Source organism: Panonychus citri, unplaced genomic scaffold (assembly GCF_014898815.1).
Source record: "Panonychus citri isolate SS breed McGregor unplaced genomic scaffold, ASM1489881v1 Contig00139, whole genome shotgun sequence".
NCBI classification, from domain to species: Eukaryota; Metazoa; Arthropoda; class Arachnida; order Trombidiformes; family Tetranychidae; genus Panonychus; species Panonychus citri.
In genome coordinates this window covers 611,471-630,845 of record NW_026515544.1, presented here as the reverse complement: position 1 = coordinate 630,845, position 19,375 = coordinate 611,471, and the positions used below count along the sequence as shown (strand labels likewise).

The 19,375-nt window shown below is 31.9% G+C and overlaps 2 protein-coding genes across 4 annotated transcripts; one reads left to right on the top strand and one right to left on the bottom strand.

The window, feature by feature from the left end:
• The first annotated feature begins 285 nt into the window (after positions 1 to 285).
• LOC128394325 (neuron navigator 3-like) lies at positions 286 to 17,062 on the top strand. Of its 3 annotated transcripts, XM_053354643.1 has the most exons (10): positions 286 to 604; positions 6,503 to 6,635; positions 6,713 to 7,013; positions 7,231 to 8,140; positions 11,961 to 13,551; positions 13,631 to 13,732; positions 13,798 to 14,068; positions 14,199 to 15,726; positions 15,796 to 16,076; positions 16,245 to 17,062. In XM_053354643.1, exons 3-10 carry the CDS (start codon positions 6,749 to 6,751, stop codon positions 16,697 to 16,699), a joined length of 5,403 nt encoding a protein of 1,800 aa, XP_053210618.1. In that variant the 5' UTR covers positions 286 to 604; positions 6,503 to 6,635; positions 6,713 to 6,748; the 3' UTR covers positions 16,700 to 17,062. The 3 variants fall into 3 exon arrangements, with proteins under 3 accessions (XP_053210618.1, XP_053210617.1, XP_053210619.1); XM_053354642.1 differs by having other exon boundaries at positions 6,503 to 7,013; XM_053354644.1 differs by lacking the exon at positions 286 to 604 and adding an exon at positions 4,132 to 4,270 and having other exon boundaries at positions 6,503 to 7,013.
• A 378-nt stretch (positions 17,063 to 17,440) lies between these two features.
• On the bottom strand, positions 17,441 to 18,825 carry LOC128394359 (motile sperm domain-containing protein 2-like). The gene has a single exon (XM_053354682.1). The coding sequence runs from the start codon at positions 18,594 to 18,596 to the stop codon at positions 17,673 to 17,675; it is 924 nt and encodes a 307-aa protein (XP_053210657.1). The 5' UTR covers positions 18,597 to 18,825; the 3' UTR covers positions 17,441 to 17,672.
• Between the last annotated feature and the right edge of the window lie 550 nt (positions 18,826 to 19,375).

Here is a 19,375-nt window from a genome sequence, read left to right as displayed (position 1 = left end):
GTAAAGAGTAATAAGATTAGCACTGATTAGAGAGATTGGATATTTAATCATTGACCAGAAAAAAGGAGAAAAAAATTGCACAATTAGTTAGTACCCAATGGAAAAGCACAATTAACTAATCAACATTGAAATTGACCAAACACAAGACTAAACAATCAATTTCAAGGAAAAAATTAATCATTTTACCTGTTGATTAACTAATCCAATGTATCGATTAACATAAAATAAATTGTCTCCAATTAAATTAAGATGATTCTTGAAAATTAGTTAATCAATTGTTGCCATTTAAATATCCCAATGATCAAGAGATTCATTGATTATCAGTGACATTAAATTAACCTTTTATTTTGAATTTGCCCTTTCCAATGTCAACTAATTGTTGGCTCTTAAATTACATACCATTTAATTAGTGACATTAATTTGTGCCTCTTGTTTAATCATTTGTTGATAATATTAACAGTCAATTGGATCTCTGCCATTTTTAAATTGTTTGAATTGAGTTTACAATCAAAAGCTATTTTAAAACAAAAGTAACTCATCTTGGTGACATAATTTTCATCACTCAATCAGTTGATTCCGCCAACAATTAACTGTAACAATTAAGGTGAGTATTGTCAATATCTAAATCCTTCAAAGTTACAATGTGAAGCTTATGTTTCTCAATTCACTTTCATGGTGAAAACACTGAGTTCTCATCGATACAATTGATTTAATCCAGTTTCTCCTCGATTTTATGATTAACTCACATTGGGAATCGATAAATTTATTCACCAACAATATTATTATTATTACCATGAATGGGATTAAGCCAGAAACACTACTAAACCATCAATATCTTGTTAATCCTTTGATAACATGGAATCAGATGAAATCTGAGTAAATAATATTAACATCAATCAACTGATATGCTATTGATTGACATAAAATCAATGGATTAATTTAAATAACCTGATGATCAACTAATTGGATTTAAGTTTCCATTCTGTTGATAATAATTAAAGATTAGACAATTTGAAAGTTCTGATCAGATTCCTCATGCTAATCATGGTGATCAGCTAATCAATTTTATCGATCTTCATTTTCAGTCTGTTTAATATTAGATTAATAATAAATCAATTGCAATTACCAATCATCTACATGTAATAATAAGATAACTAATCAAAGAAATCAACTAGAAGTGATTAATCAATTGAAAGACTCAGAATCAAATTCTGATGAGGAAAATTAACTTTTAACAAACAAGAGATGAACAATTTGAATTAAACTGATCAATTACCCAAATGACCAGAGTTGATAATTAAATTGTTTGTGTTTTTTTTTTATAAAATCAAGTTGAATTTGCATTTGATAATTAATTTAAAAAGTTTGGAGTTAATTAGTGAGACAAGAAAAACAATTGAATCTCATTAATCTAATTAACTACTGACAATGAATAAATTGTTAACCAAATTAAATTTCATCTGAAATGATGATCATCATGAGCTGAATGATAATTGTGTCACTTTAAATGTATTGTAATGTCAATCAATATGAGAAAATAATCCGTAACAATCAGTTGATTATTGAGTTGAAATTTTTGGCTATCCAAGTGTCACCAAATATTCATGGTGACAAATATTTGCTCAGCAATTTATTGAAAATAATTGATTATTATCAAGAATATGAAAGGAAATGAATAAATTGTGAATTGTAAATCAATGACAATCAACAATAGATTCAATTTGTTTTCCTGTCAACCAATCAAATCAAATCCAACTGATTAACCAGAACTTTTTCCTTCACCTCATCACTTTCATCGTACAGAAAAAAAAACTCATACATCAGTAACTTTATATCCAAGTGACAATTAATTTTTAATTGTTGCAGTTAAAAGGTGAAAGGTTAATATATTATAAAAGGAAAAACCTTGAACTATGTCAATGAACTTTATCTCCCCTGAAAGAAACTAGAGTTCATGGTTAATAGGAATCATTTTCATTTTCTTACTTTTTTCACATCTCAATGATTCTGATTAATATCATGATATCTTGAGTCTCATCATTATTATCGTCATTGAAGATGATTGTTATTACCAAAAACCAACACCCAAAAATATCATAGCCCAATATTTGCCTTTTGGGTTAAGGGAGAGAGAGAGAGAGACTCAATTAAGATGATAAGGGGAGACAATTTCATCATGATATTAATATTAAGATGAAGATGAAGATGAGAATGGATGATGACTCGAGAGGCATTTTCGTCTTCATGAGAAACAAAATATTATCTAAATAGTTTCGACTATTCATCTTCATCTTCATCTTCATTTCTATTTATCTCATTTTACCATTTTCTTATTTCCATTATTTCTTGTTTTTCTTTTCTTCTTTTTTTATTCCTCATCTTCATCCATTTCTCTCTCTCTCTCTCTCTTCCACCCTGTCCCTCCCATTTCCTCCTTCTTTCTACTTCTCATGTAATAATCAATGATATTGAAACATTTATACCATTTGATTCAATGGATGAATTCATGGTTACATTTCATTCACCTTCAGGTTAGTGGGTGAAAATGTTTACTCGGGAGTAGGAAAATCCTCAGCTCTTGGAATTAAATTGAACTTTTTTTCATTTTCTTCAGTTGAATTTAATCCCTTATCACAATTACATTAGAATTTAAGGTCTCAATGGTCAAGGTTAACCTTTTGACCTCTTAACCTTGGAGAGAATGAACTTTTGATTGTTTCATCCAATTTAGAGTGTAGTTAACTGATCATGATCTTTGTATAATTGATTCGCGGCATTTTTTTGTACATTTGATTAATGAATCATATAATAAATAATAATTTAATATTCCATTGATTATTATCATGACAATCAAGAAAATTTACTTATTATCAAGAAATGCAATTGACAAATAATTAATGATAATCAGTTGTTAAGCTTACACCCACTTGACACTGAACAATATTAATCCATTTCAATGTTTATTATTATATAAAATGATCATGAAAATGAATCCATTGAGGTTTAATCATGATAATAGTTCTGGTAAATGATAATGATGAATATAATTGTGATTAAAAATGATTATACAAAATGATAAGGGATTAATTACAATTCCCTCGGTGAAAATTGGTTTCTTATGTGTGTATATATTTTTCACCGTGTTTCAAGTTTATCGAACTCAACAGAACTGAACTTTTTTCTTTCTTTTTCATCAAGTGAACAGCTCAAGTTACAGTTCTGATAGATGTTAAAATCAGTTGAACCATGAGAGTTGATAACAAACATTCACGAATAATAATAAACAGAAATGAATAGGCAAGTTTATCATGGAAAATCATATTTATGAACAAATATCCATGAACAAAGTTCCCAAAAAGATGAACATTTTTCACCCACCGAACCTTTTCTCCTCTTCCCTCTATGAAAATTTCACTACATCAACATGTATAATTGAATTTATGATTCAGTTCAATACAGATGAGATTTCATGTCAAGATTACAAAAGAAATCATGTTTGCAAAAATCATCATGAATCTCTGAGGATTGTCAATATTTTGACTTTAACACTAAATCAAACGGATGAGGTTGATACAAGACTAAATGGATTACGATTAAATTAATTAATCAGGGAGTTCCCATATGTTATCACATTGATATCATCTGTTTGTAGTTAATCAATCAACCAAAACAATTTAAATTTAATTGTGACCTTGATGGTTTAGCGGATATTATTATTGTATCGAAAAAAAAAATTTATTTTTATTCCATTAAATTTCCAGGTAACCAAAATAATTACATAGGTAAAGTTTATTTATTTGGGCTTCTTCAAGGAGGATAATTGAGGATTATAAGGGAGAGGAAGTGGCAGAGGGTGGGGAATGTTGTTCTAAATGACTCACTTTAAATCGAATCGTAAACACGCATTTACCTTTAGTCTTAAATATATTGATCTTTTTTCCCCTCGTTTCAAATGTTATCCATTCATTTGGGTTCCTTACTATTACCTGGTCGATTATCTCTCTCTCTCTCTCTCTCTCTCTCTCTCTGTAGGTGGAGGAAGATGATAGGAAGACAGGGTGGGGAGGTTTTCTTTAGCTCCACTGTTACCTGGCCTTCAAATGATTGACAGTCATTTGTAAATTTAATGTTATTAATTCTGTAAAATGATTGGTAGACAATTAATGTTACTTGTTAATCAATTTTTCTGAATAAATTGTAATCATTCAAATGGATTAAGTCAATATGTTGGCCAGTTAATTGTGATTCTTGTTTGACTACAAATCTAATGGTAAGTTAATCCATTATCTTTTTGACTGATTAAATTTTACTTTCTCATTATTTTAATGTACTAATATCGGTTGATTTGATTGTTTAACCATAGATTTATATTATTTACATGATTAGGATAACAATACTTTAATTGTATTGATTGTATTATGAGAAAGTAATCCTAAGCCTTGAGCGTAATTTAGTTAATCACAATTTGTATTAGTAGCAAATGTTGAGTAGATTTAATTTTCTCACAATAAACAATCAACTCTGATTGAAATTATCATCCTAATGATAACTAATCATGCCTCAGGTAATTACAAAAATGTAATCCGAATCATGATCTTAACAATCAAATCAAAGCAAACATGTTCATCGGTCTTAACCAACATCATCCATGATATTACAACCTAATCAAAGATGAAATAAAAACTAAATCAAAGTTAATCAAGATAAATTGTAAGAAGAAATCAAAACAAAAAAAACTAATCATAATAAATCAAAACACATATAAATAAATTAATGAGTCTCAATATATTGATTACCATCAATTAGTTACAATCAGCAAAGGTCAGCAAGAAAATACAGAAAACAGCTTCGGTCAACAATTAACATTGAACAACAGTTAATTGCAAACAATTAATCATGATTAGCATGATATTCACGGTGACCGATGTGATTCACATTCTTAGTATATTTGATTTGGTATATTTTGTGGGAAAAAATTGATTGAACTGAATTTCTCGTGAATTCTGATAATAAGATAACAGGGATTTATTTTCACTCCCAGAATTCAGCTCATAAAATTCACATGATGGAAATTATCAGATGAATTTAGTTATTGCCTTAAGCGATTTTATCATGAAATGTTATCTGAGAATGATACAAAATATTCAATGAATTTTTAGTTATCAGATAATTCATTTTATGTTCTTATCTCGCCCTGAATGAATATGTTATTGATTTTCAATGATATTATTGAAATGAATTCACAATTCAGCTTATATAGTCCAGAATTTAGATTCTGATGGTATCCAGAATTTTTTTATTCACATGAAATTTCAAATTCTTTACTAAACTTTTTTCTACAAAATGTTCTCCCTGAATTATTATCATTTGAATCTTTGTGAATAAATTGGAAGATTAGGAAAATTTTCATTTTTTCCAGAAAATCTTATCATGTTATTGAACTTTCATGAAAATTTCTATCAAAATTAATTCTCACGAGTTTGGAATTATCTTTGTTATTTTTTCGATAAAAACTTTCATCAACATGATGATTAGAACCAGAATTTTTATCATGTATTGTTGAAGATGAACAGGAAAAGATCAGAAAAAAGCTCTCAGTTCAAAATGAACCTTAACAATGAACTTTGCTCAATTGTTTCAGGATGAAATTTATACAGCCAACAATTAGAGTTAATTATTATTATCGTTATTTAAATTGTATTTATAAAAATGGATTAATCATCAACCTGGAAAAGAAAACAATCCAACTAGAAACTTAATTGGAAGTCATGAAACTTTTCAATGGGAATGAAATTGTAATCAATGAAGAGTTAATTTCCAGAGAAATGTTCATTCAAAGTTCTGGTTAATAGTTAAAGCTTAATTGTGATTATAAAAGTTGATAATTGGATTACAGTTTAATGATTGTTGTTTTTTCACTCTGGTTAAATTGTTGCTTTTGTTTTATCTGGTTAGTTTTTCTGGTTAATCTTGTTGTTAATGTTTGCTTTTCCAATGGAGTTGAAATATTGATCAAATTGTAAGATGGAGATGAGGATGAGGATGAGGATGAAGATGATAAAATAACTTGCTCAGGAAGATAAAAAAGAGAGGATATCCTGATCATCTTCATCTCATCTTACCTATTAAATCACGTTTATCTAATGTTTACTTGAATCTATTTCCACTGTTTCCTTTTAAAGGTTTACCGTTACCCTCAAGGTGGATTATTGATTTTCTGTTCATCTTTTGGTTAGTTAAATTGAGTTGGTCTTTTTTACTCCTTGATTTAGTTTTGATAATTTGATTGATTGTAAAGGGAAGTGGCAACAATTCAATTATTGTTGCAATGATTTCTAAATTCAATTTAACTTTTTCGTCCATTCGATTAAAACTTTGAATGATTTCACTTTAAATTCAAGTGGACATTTGATTCTGTCTTTTTTTTAGTTAATCCGATTGTTTTGTCATTCCTGTTAATCTTTTCGTTTTCTTGTCTTTTTGATTTGCAACTTATTTACAGGATTAATGAATAATAAGATTTGCAATTGGATTGTAATTTCGTGATCAGAGGATATTCTGAAAATCCCAATGTTGATTCTTATTGGAAAAGAAAAATCCGTAAAAGTTATTGATAAAATTTCCTCTGGACTCTGGTAATTCCAATACCTCTGAATATGAGACAATTGTCGTGATAAATAAATGTAACAATCAACTAAACTTATTCTTGCAGGTTGAATAACCAAATGAATTGTGGGTTAGCATAAAAATGACAACAAAGGGAGTTAAAGTGAAAGAAACAACAATAATAACAACTGATAAGGTATCGAGCTCATCATCATCATTATCATCACCCACACTAACATCAACAGCATCATTATCATCAACTGTAAACCATAATACTTATTGTATTGAACAGCAACAACAACAATATCAAGCTCACATATCATCACCCTTATTACCATGGAAACATCATCATCATTCCCAGTCTCCTGCTCATCAAGAAGGATCATCTCGGTTGAAACTCATCTCAGGTATACCTGCGCCTTCAATGAAGTATAGAGTGAAAAGAGTAACTAAACAATATAAAGAAGATGATGAGGAAGATGAGGGAAAAGGAGGAGGAAGAGGTGGTGGGAGAGGGAGAGAAAAACATAAGGAAGAAAAAGTAGCAGTAATAGTTGCGGGAGAAAAGGGAGAAGGAGGTGAAAGAGCATCGAAAATATCTTCATCTTCATCTCTCTCCTGTAGTTACCGGACATGTTGTTTCCAGTGAACATAAAACTGTTGATGAAACGAGTTATCGTAATTTCAACTGTTTACCTCGTGTCAAAGTACAAACCAAATCAAATGTTAATCAGTTTGTTATCAATGCGAAAATGAGTAAAGATCAAAGTGGTTCATCACCTTCAACAGCTAAACCAACGGCTACAGTTAAAGGTACATCAACTGTTACAAATGAACAGAAATCACCTTCAAGAATCAGAGGTGGAGGTGAAAGTTCATCAGCATCAATGGTAAATAATAATAATAACAATTCATCTCACAATAATTTACAACAGCAAATCAAAAGTGAACCGAGTGTTGCTAAGGTTTCACCAATTTTACAATCAAAACGAGCCAATAATGAGAACAATAATAATAACAATATGGTTGATTTACATGTAAATGAAATCAATGATAAACAAGTGAACAACATTGATTTGAATGGTGATTGTTTAAAAAGTGATGAAGATAATTGCAATGTTAATATTGGTTCCAATGATGAGAATGGTAGTACTAAAAATGGTAATAACAATGACGATGATCAACTATTATCAACCGCTTCTTTTGGGGTGAAACCTTTGGGACCATTGAAAATCCATGAAACGGGTAATTATGGTCTAAATGATCTTTATTGTTCTCAGGCCAATTGTTTTGAAAAAAGTCGCCGAAATCGGTCTGATTGTGGTCGAAGAAATTGTCGTTTACCTTCAAGATCATCGTCAACCGGTCCAGGTAATCATCATTCCCATCGTTCTCATCGTCGAGAAGACTCCTGTTCAAGGTCACCATGTTATCGAGGATCGTCTGGAGGATCACCAAGAAAATGTCGAAGACCAAAATGTGATTCCAATAACAGTTACATGATTGACAATAACAACAATTCAATCGAGGACAGGTAAGCAAATCAACTAAACAAACCAAACCTTTTGCACCAACACACCAACCAAATGACCTCCACTTTAAACATTTACTAAAAACAGATCAGAAAACATGGAAAAATTCACCCAACTTGATCTAAATTTCAAGAACAGACACCAAAACAATTAGAAACAATTAATAAAAATTGAAAGATTAAACTAAAATTCATTTAATCCTTTGAAAAAAATTCCATATTCATATTTATATTAAGAGATGGCGACACTTTCAACGAAAATCATATGAAAAATTTTTTTCACTTTTCTAAATCAAAATGTTAATTGTCTTGCATTTTAATTAGACTGTTTTCTTGTTTTAATTATAGTTTGTTAAACTAATTTGGTCTTTATTTTGCTAGTGAATACTCTGAGCGTTTTCTGTTTACTTAATGTGACAGATTTAATGTCAAAAAAGAAAAAATGAAAAGAAAGAGGTAATGATAATTCCAATTGATTATCTCTCAATTTACCTTTGCCTTTTTTTATTTCTTCTTTTCTGTTACTTGTGTTAAATGAATGGTGAGTATATGTTATCAATTGTATTTAGTTTTTATTCTCTTTGTATTATTTTCTTTTCTATTGTAGACATTGTTGGAGAAAGAGATTATCTTTCGTGTACAGAATTTGTGATTATGGTGCTTAATGATGATGAATATCGTTCATTTGGTTACCATGTTAGCTTTTGCTTTTCTAAAAGTTATTTCCTCTTTCACTTGGTCTTGAAATATCAACATTATGAGGATGATGATGGTGATGGTATTAGAAGAAGTGAAGAACAAAAAAAAAGAGATAGATGAAAATGTTCACTATGATTTATCAATGGAAGTATAGAAGAAGAAGAAAAAACCAAGCAAAAGGTCTATCAATCCAGGAAACATCATCAAGGAGCAAACATGTAGTTGGAAAAAGTTACTTATGATTATGATGAAGATAATCAGAATGATGCTCTAAGAGGAAGAGGATAGAGAAAAGGAAACTGAATCTTTTCCATGAAAAAATTCCAACGAGAGAATTACCATTTTCCACCATCATGGTAGACTGAATTTGAGATAACTTGTTTCTTTTTCCCTTCCAGCACCTTCATCATTCATTATTTACCTTTTCTCATCTTCATCATTTTTATGATGCAAAAATCTGTTGATTATTTTGCTATTCTATAGTTTAATACATTTACTACAAATGATTAAGTTTCCATTGTTAAATATTAATCCCCTGATTATCGTATAGAAAATGGATGAAAAAAAAAGTCAAAACGGTTCGATGAAAGTTCATTGAATTGTTGAGCTAAATACAATTCACCTTATCAGAGGTCATAAGATAGAGGAAATTGACCATTGGTCAGTTTAACTGTTTCTATGATTGGTAATTGAATATCAAATGGACAAAGTAAACACAGAGGAAGAGATTTAATCAGTTTCAATTGGAATCCTTTTATTTTAAATCTCCAATCAATGGTTCAGTGATTACGTTCAAATAGATAAGTTCATGAGTTCATGTTACTATAAGTTTCCATTAAAATGTCGAGATAAATTATTACTAAATAACAATTTATCCTTTTAATGGTTCACATGAACTTCTACATGAACAGTTAATCAACAATTCGAGAATCGTAATTAACTTTCCTTCAATTGAGCTAATTAACATTCATCTTTTCAACTGGATAACCATTGGTTACGAATTTCAAAATTAACCAAAGTTTTAATAATCAAGAATCTTTGATCTCTCATGTTAATTTTAATTTCTTAACTTTTTCTAGTTTTCAGTTAATTAACATGAATATTCACCACCATGGCAATAATATCAATCTAATTATAAATTTTGTTTACATCTCATTAATTCTGATTGAAAGTAAACTCATAAATAATAAACTAAAATATGATCAAATTTAATTTAGTTCCAGAATGAAATTTAAACATGACAATTTGAATCCTTTTTTTTTTGGAAACAGGGAAATTCAATTATTTCAGAAAATTAAGTTAATTGTTTACTCTAAATTGTTGTCAAAATGATAATTGTGTTATATGTGAATTAATCAATTACAAAGAAATTAACAATGATCTTAAATATCAAATTAACGGTGAAAAAGTTTAAATAATCAAATGAATTTGGAAGATTAAATTAAAGTTAGAATTTAGTGAATCAATTAATTGATTTCTCCAAAAAATGGTGAATGAATTGAAATGTAAAAATAATATTCGAGATTCAATTAAATTAGAATCAAAATTGAACTTTTGCCGATGACAACACTTGAAATCCTCTTATGTTAATCATCCACTTTCATGATGATTTTCATGGAATCAATTTGATTCTGATTGTTATTAAATTTACATCTTTTCAATTATTTGCATATGAAGAAATTTTTTCTCCATCTTTTCAAGATTCAGTTCAGCAAATATGATTAACTGGAAAATCAACAATCTATTGATAAAATCACATGAAAGGATTTCATGTTCAGATCAATCTAATAGTTATTTGCATAATAATGACAATCGTATTGTCATTAACTATTATCATTACTAATCAGCTGTTTGATCAATTATCTTTTGTTATATTGTTTGGATGATACAAAAGGCAAATGATTGTAGTAGTTTGCTAATAGAAAGTAAATTACTGTTATAATTTAACTGTTGCTGTGGAGATTTGAATTTATGATAAAATTTACTTTTTTTTGGGTCGTTGTTTATTTATTATCATTTTTTACTATTTCTTTGTGTCTTCCTATCATCATTTATCCCTCTTCATCTCATTCCCGATTCCCGGTTATGCATTTTCATAGTTTATGGGTGAAAGTTTTATTGTTGAGACTTTCACCCAATACATTCAACAGTTGCAGTTGATCAAATTGTGTGTGAGGGTCGAGGTGATTTACATGTTGAGCATTGAGCTTATTTTGTCCGTTTTATGGGTGGAAGGAGGAGGAAGATGATGATGATGATGATGATAGGATGGTGAAGGAAGAGAAAACATAATGTGCCAGAAAGATGGGGGAGAAAATGAAAAAGATGAGGATGAGGATGGAGCGAAGATGAAAAAATGGATCGATATTGATGGTTACTGTAATTCCGTTGACTTTATCTTCCTACTTTCCCTTTCTTCTTCTCTCTCTCTCTCTCTCTCTCTCTCTCTCTCTCTCTCTCTCTCTCTCTCTTCTGCTCTTCTCCCCTTTATCTTCCAGTTTCTCCCTCAATTGAATAACAATAAAAGCATCGCAAAGAGATGGAGGAAATAGAAAGAGGATAAAAAGAGAGAGACTTAGAATGATAGAAAGAGAAGGGATGAAGATAAAGATGAAGATGAAGGACTGGGAGTGAAAAGCGAAAGAAAGAGATGATTGAGAGAGAGAGAGAGAGAGAGACTGAAGTGAATGTCATTCTCATTCCTTGAAATACCAATATGGTTTATTAGACTGTGATGTTTACTTTGATTAGTCTTTTCCAGAGTCAATTCTTTCGATTAATTGTCCTAATTATCCATTAATGAATCGAAATTTTATTTTATCTTATCAATTGAACATCTATACGTTAACATTTGATATTTATTAGAATAAATTTGCTTTTATTGATTAATTGAAATAAGAAACATGAAACAAAAATCCATGTGTAAGTGAAAAAGACTCTAACCCAATGAGTGAAACCATAACAACAGAAAAACATTAACAACATAATTAAACTTCTCTTGATATCGAAACAATTTAATCTTTTCGATTTACTATCTATTCCTTCCAATAATTCCAATTGTTGCCTGATGTGATATATTCTCTAATTGTGAATTCCATTAATTTCTAATTAAATCGTATTACAGTTTCGATGATACTTCTTCATTGTCCTCTGAAAGTGTAACCACCACCGCGACCACAACCAGTTCATCCTTGAGTTCATCCACTTATGGTGATATACCAGGAATTCCTGTGAATCATTCAGCAATTAAAATAATCTCTTCAGGATCAAATAAGACGAGTGCCAATCATCATCATCATCAGAATAAATTATCATCTTCCCCATCAAAACATCACCAACAACAACCGATTCATCATAAATCCCCAAAATCATCTTATCGTAATGTTAATTCAAACCAATCAATGTCGAATGATTTGAATCGATCAACAATTAATCAACCGGTCACACCGGCCACTCCAATCCACTGTCAGGTGATAAGGTCACCGAGGAAATCAGCCAATGTTAAGAAAACCGATTCTTCCATTCAAACGGAATCATCGGCATTATCAGGTCGATCGGTTGATCCCGTTCACCATCAGCACGGTCACCATCATCATAGAGACAATTCAATTCCAAGTTCACAGTTACCTGTGTGGAAAAAGTATCTTCATGATCAGCATATTGTCATGAAACCGAATACAATTTCACCTTCAAGTCAGTCCAATGTACCTGTTGGTGGGGTGAATGGTAAAGGTATCGCGATGAGTTCAGGTTCGAGTGGGAACAAGTTGACCAACGATTCATATTCAATGTCTAATCTAAAATATCCCGGAAGTAAAGGATGTTCATCTTTGGGGTATATTGGAAATAGTCTGAGTGGGTCGAGTACAATTGGATCACCTTATTCACAAAATATTTCCAATAGCGGTAATAACAATAGTAAAGCGATCGCCGTTATAAGAGCAACATCAGCAGCGACTACTGGAAGAATACCTAATCAGGTTAAAAGTTATTCTTCGGGCTCAAGATTAAAAGGAACGGGTAAAAATGGTTCTTCTTCCACCAGTGGTTCATCTCCTTATTCTTATTCGGATGGAATCTATTCTGACACTGAATACATGATGTCCAAACGATCGGCATCATCGGCATCAAATTATATTAATGGTAAATATTCCTATTTAACTTCACCGGTTCGGATCCGAGGTGGGTCGAGCAATCCTCGGTCGATTGGGGGTAATGTAAATTCAGGTAATTCGGGACCTTCAAGTTTGCCCTATGGGTCATCGGAAATCCCTTCGGAATGGTTAGCTCGAGATAACAGTGGCTATGGTCAGATATTAAGTCCATGGTTACAGAGAAATGGATTTGGACTCCAGCGAAATGCATTGACGGAAGCGGAAAGTATGGAAAGTCTTCAAGGTAATGGAGGCTCTGGGAGTGGGTTTCAAGGAGGAAGGGGTGACAGTCGATTACACGGTGGATCCAATGGAGATAATTTAATCCATCCCCGGCGATCAAATTCTGTTACTCCCAAAAGTCATACCAATCCAAGTGATCTCACATCGACTCCAAGTCGATTACCAATGACACCTAATCGAGGTAAATTGCGAGGCTCAGGAGGGTCAATATTGTCCAGTCCCAGTCTTGGAAGTGATTTAACAAGAAAAGCAATTGAGAAAGAAGGTGATCTTTACTCATCGGCACTTTCCCTCGTTTCCAATGCAACCGTTTTCACCGTGAGTATTTTGATCTCTTTAAATTATCAACAGAAAAAAAATCTTAACTATCCCTGATAATTTTAATTCCTAATTACAGAAAGTTGATGACAAACACAATCTAGAGGTTCGTAAATTGAAACGTGATCTCGATCAAGCAAATGAAAAGGTTGTCACCTTAACATCTCAATTAAACACCAATGTAAGTTAATCCAGCTAATCAATAATTCATTGGTATTGATCAATCTTATTTCTAATCTTAATCAGGCTCATATGGTCACTGCTTTTGAACAATCATTATCAGCGATGACATCTCGTCTTCAACAGTTAACTTCCATGTCTGAAAGGAAAGACGCAGAGCTGAATCGACTTAGAACTATGATCGATGAGATCGCTTATCATAATGGCTCAGGGAAAAAACGAGATACGAATGATCTTGGTGAAGGTTCACCAGGAAAAAAGGGAGAAAAGAAGAGTAAAGAAAAAAAGTCTTCCCTTCTCATACGAAGACACACATTTGCTTCGGTCACTTCCGATGGTAAGTCATCAATCATTGACCATCTTGTTCTGTTCAATATGATTGATTAAACTTCCGATTAATTCACCTTTCGTATCAAAGTGAATAAATGTTTCTCATTGAATCATTTTCGTTTGGTTTTTCTCAACAGAATTGAAACCACATTTACCTCGTCATCGATCAAAAGATTCCGTGTCCAGTTCATCTGATCATGAAGTCAAACTGTCCGGAAGTAAGAGTGGAACCAGCGGAAGGAAGAAAGATCGTAAATACTCAGCTGATACAATTGATTCTCAAGGGGGTGTTCCAGTTCAAAGTTCCAAGGGTTGGCTGAGAAATTCACTGACCAAAGCTTTTCGTAAATCGAAAAATGGTTCAAAGTGCCATGGGTCAATTTCGGACGCAGAGATATTGTCAATGGGAGGTGGGATTAATATTATCAGAGGAAATGGTTGTGCTTTGGTTGATTCTTGCTCAGTTCCTAGTTCACCGATGATGACTCTTAAATCGTACAGAGATTTATCTTCCGATGGACCTGATCATCTAGAAGGTGAAATGGTTGATGGATTAAAGCAACAATTAAGAGAGAAGGAGAAAGCGTTAACTGATTTAAGGTTAGAAGCTTTGACAGCAGCTCATCAATTGGACAATTTGAAAGAGATGGTCAATAAGATGAGGAATGAAATGATGTCACTTAAACAGGACAATGATAGATTACAAAGGTTGGTGATCACAAAATCTTTGGCCTCGTCGAAAAGCTCAGTGCTCAGTGGGTCGGGAAGTGGTGGTACTGGTGGAAATGGGGCCAATGGGTTATCGCCAAATGGTGATAATAGTCACCATCATTCAGGACATTCTCATAATTCATCGATTCAACTAACTGATCTCGATGATACTCTACTTGAGGGTGGACGAAAAGTGTCCATCCTTTTAGGTTCACCTTCACCAAATGGTAATAATGGAACTGGTAATGGTCTGATTATTGGAACTGCGATCGTTTCACCAGAGACAACATGGGGAATTCTTGATGCTCTGGTTCGAAAAACAGTCCAAGACTATTTAGATCGAATTGATCCTGATCGTAATCTTGGCCTTTCTCTGGAATCGATATCTTTCTATGAGGTTGGTTCAGAACGTCAATTACGAAATTTACGATCATCTTCATCATCTTCACCGGAATTGTTACCATTTGGTTATATTGTCAATGAATCAATGATCAAATTAGGCTGTAGATCTTATTTGGAATCGTTTGTCTTTGAATCGCTAATCCCTAAAAACATAATCCAAAGATTTGTTAATCAACTTCACGAGCACAAGCGACTAATCCTTTATGGACCATCAGGAACCGGAAAAACTTATTTAGCCTCAAAACTGGCTGAATATCTGGTGGTCAAGATTCAGAAAGGTGATCGGTCAAGTAAAGGAAGCTATGATTCTGGTGAAGGTGACGATAGTCTAGTTGACCTTATACCTCCGGGATCGATCGCAACTTTCAACATTGATCATAAATCAGCCAATGAACTTAAATCTTATCTTACCTCGATTGGTGAACAATTAGAATCATCATGCGATGATTCATCGAATGATTTACCAACAGTTATCATATTGGACAATCTTCACCATGTTAGTTCAATTGATGATCTATTCAATGGTAACACAACTTCACATAATAAAAAATTGTAAGTAAAATTGAGACTTAATCTCGGAAATTGATCAACTAATTGTTTCTCTTTCTATTCACAATCCAGTCCCTTCATGATAGCCACAATGTGCCAAAGCAATTCAAGTTCCCCTAATCTACAATTAAACCACAATTTCCGATGGCTATTATGTGCCAATCACATGGAGCCAGTTCGTGGTTTCTTATCCCGTTACCTGAGGCGTAAATTGGTCACTTTTGAAATTAATTCTGGTTCAATTGATTTAACCATTCCAACCAATATGATTACCATAATTGATTGGATTCCAAAAGTTTGGAATCATATTAATCATTTTCTTGAAGTTCATCATTCATCTGATGTAACTTTAGGTACGTTAGCGCTTTTGCTTCAATATCTTAACAATTAATTGTTGTTCGCGACTTTGTTGATGTTTTCAAACAATTTAAAGTCCAAATTATTAACAATACCAATCATTTCCCTTGAATCCATTTTAATCACTGAAAATTAACTAATTAACTTAATTGTTGTACTTGAAGGTCCGAGTTTATTTATCACTTGTCCCATTGACTTGGAATCATCTCAATCTTGGTTCAATGATCTTTGGAATTACTCAATTCATCCTTATCTAATCCAAGCGGCCAGGGATGGATTACAGAAAAATGGATTAAGAAGTCCATTTGAAGATCCAACTAATTGGATAATTAAAACTTATCCTTGGAAACAATCAGTTGATTTACCTCTGAATGCAACATCTACAACACCTACGACAACAACAGGTCTAGTTGTCGATGAGAATGGATTTGATAATCTGATTAATCTTAATCCAATTAAACTTGATGATATTCAACCTTATCCGGGATTAACAATATCCTCACCGATTTCAGACCCACTTTCCGATATGTTACTCCGTCTTCAAGTGGCCACAAGTGCCAATGAAGATTCAGATACAAGTGGACTTGGTGGTCAACCTAAAGAAACTGATTCTAGTTAATCAAATCTAATTGAAATGGATTAACAAAAAATTAACCCAAACACCACAACATTAGGATCTCATTTGATTTTAAATTTTTAAATTGTTCTTACAAACCGAAGCCGAAATACAAAACTAAGTCAACAATCAACTGATTTAATTTTTTTCCCCAATCAAAATTGATTGAATTTCATCTCATATCATCTAATTAAATCACAATGGAAAAAGCAAGAAATTAATTAATCAACATCGTTTGTAATTCACTTTGTTAAATGTTCATTTTTTTGTATCTAAGATGGAAAAACTTTTTTTCTAATTCATGTCTTCACAATTTCAATTGTCATTCAACAATCAATTTTAATATAAAAACAATTTTCCAAACAATCAGCAAAGTCTTGATCTCTCAGTTAATTACTGGAAGAATTTTTTTTTTGAAAAACTTATCGCAATTAACTAAATTACCGAAGAAATGGAAAAATTGATTACCATTAATCGTTGAGCTTTAAATGGATTTTAATTCTTAATTACAAGCTAATCCATTTTCTTTGGTTTTAATGAGTATATGGAAAATTTTGCCCTTAGTTAATTAACTGATTCTTTTGAGTATTAGATACTTGATCGACTGGTTTTTAGGCCTTTCCTCAGGGTGGAATCAGCCTCAAGGTTAACGAAGGACAAGTGGAAATAATCACAACCTTCAATTGGCCAAATTCTGATGGTCAATGATTTCATTAAGAGTAAATAAATTGTAGATCTTAATCATTTTGTTGCGAATGAGTGTTTACTTTTATCATCATAGACGATTGATCAGTGTGATTGTATATTTAAATTTCTGAACATTTTGTTCATCATTTGAGTTTGATTGTTGGTTAAAATAAAATGGAAGACATTACAAGAGATTTACAATCTTTCTCTTTAGCTTCTCCAAGGTGGAAAAGGTCATTTAAGTAAAATGTTGCTGGTCAGTTTGAATTTTTTTCGTTGTATTGACACATTAAGACATGACACTTTTATATAAATCAGTCAATTTGCGCAATTGTTTTTCGTTTAAATTGTAAAAATCGTCAGTTAGTTCATCGAAAGATTTGCATCCGGAAGGAACTTGGTCATAAGGGACTGTACATGTGCCGCAAACAAAGTCCGGTGAATTTTTTGGATCCACGAAATCAGGTAATTTTTTCCTCGAAGTGAAAGTGACAACTTTCAGAGCTTCTTCGGGCAACATGGAAGAAATCATTTTCCTAATTGCATCCAAAATCCAAGGAATATCAAGAACAATTACCTGCTTCAAGCCCAACGGAAAATAGTTACTCATAATTGAGATAAGGTAACGTAACATATCGATACAAACATTGGCCCAACCAATTTCGGCACAATCGATAATAATAGTCCAAGACGCCATTTTACCACACGATTCGTCAATTTCGTTGATCTTATAAGCCATGAAATCTTTAAATGGAGCATCAAGTTCAGCAACTTTATGCATAAACTTTGCTCTCATGTAAAGTGTTGGTTTCCCTAAGAGATCAGGTTGATAGTTGAACAATCCACCGGATTTATAGAATTCACTTGGAAAATCAGTGGGTTTCCGATAGATTAAACCAGATGATTTACGCCATTGGAAGCATTTAAGTATCATGTTGACAGATTTCTTGATATCACCTTTGCACCAACGGAGAAACCGACACACATAGAAATCATTGGTAAATACTTTCTCAAGATCATCGGCATCATATAAGTCAGGATTCTCGGTGAAATGACCCTTCACTTGTGACCTTACATCTTCAATCTTTTTTGAATAGTCACGTTTAGGCTGTGACTCATCACGAGTGTTACTTTTAGTACCACAGGAATGGTTACCCTCAGAATCGATTCTGTTACCATTGGAGTCAATTGATGATGAATTTGCACGAGTCATAGTAATTGAATTAAGAAATATAAATTTAAACAAACACAAAAATTAAGATAAATAGAATATTTAAAAAGAAGAGTTGAAAGAATTGTAAATTCAATCACCAAGGAATCAGAGAGCGTTGAAAGAACTGAACAAAAAGTGAATCAAAGTCACGCTGAGAGATTGGGCAACTTGTTTTGCTTTCAAATTGCTAAGCGTTGGGATAATTATATACACCGATGGGAGCAATGGTTAGTTACTGAACAATTAATCTTGAAAGTGAATTAAATAAACAAAGTTAAATGGAAGAGAGGGAAAGTGAGAGAGAGAGAGAGAGTGGAAAACAAGATTAACAAGTGGGAAGAGCATTTGAGATCCACTTTAACCCGGGATTTTCTCTCACGCGTTTTCCATAAAGAGAAAAGAAAACCATTCTCATTGGTTGATTCGTTTTTCGCTTAACCGAATTGCAAGAGACAATGTTTACTTTTGGTAAATCACTTTCAACATTAATCATTTTTTACTTTAATATTTGTCATCGAATTGATTTAAATGTTTTTTTTTTCGTTTATTGATTTGTTGTTGAGATGATTTCAAATGAATTATGTTCATGACAATTGTGTGTCTTATGTATATGGTCAAGTTGATTTTTTTTAACATTTATATGTAAACAAAAAGGTAAATTAATTGTTGTTGTTCATTTTGTTTGTATTTCTTTGTAGATTTACCTTTTGATTTTCTTTTCTTCTTCTTCTTCTCTCTTTTGGTCTTTGTCACCACCATCAACACACCATAATCTCACA

What these genes read in the sequence shown, in the direction of transcription:
- LOC128394359 (XM_053354682.1), bottom strand. Translation starts at nt 18,596, where the DNA reads ATGACTCGTGCAAATTCATCATCAATTGACTCCAATGGTAACAGAATC.
- LOC128394325 (XM_053354643.1), top strand. Translation starts at nt 6,749, where the DNA reads ATGACAACAAAGGGAGTTAAAGTGAAAGAAACAACAATAATAACAACT. An exon ending in AACAATTCAATCGAGGACAG is followed by an intron (nt 8,141 to 11,960) that starts GTAAGCAAATCA and finishes ATCGTATTACAG; the next exon opens with TTTCGATGATACTTCTTCAT. An exon ending in ACTTCACATAATAAAAAATT is followed by an intron (nt 15,727 to 15,795) that starts GTAAGTAAAATT and finishes TTCACAATCCAG; the next exon opens with TCCCTTCATGATAGCCACAA.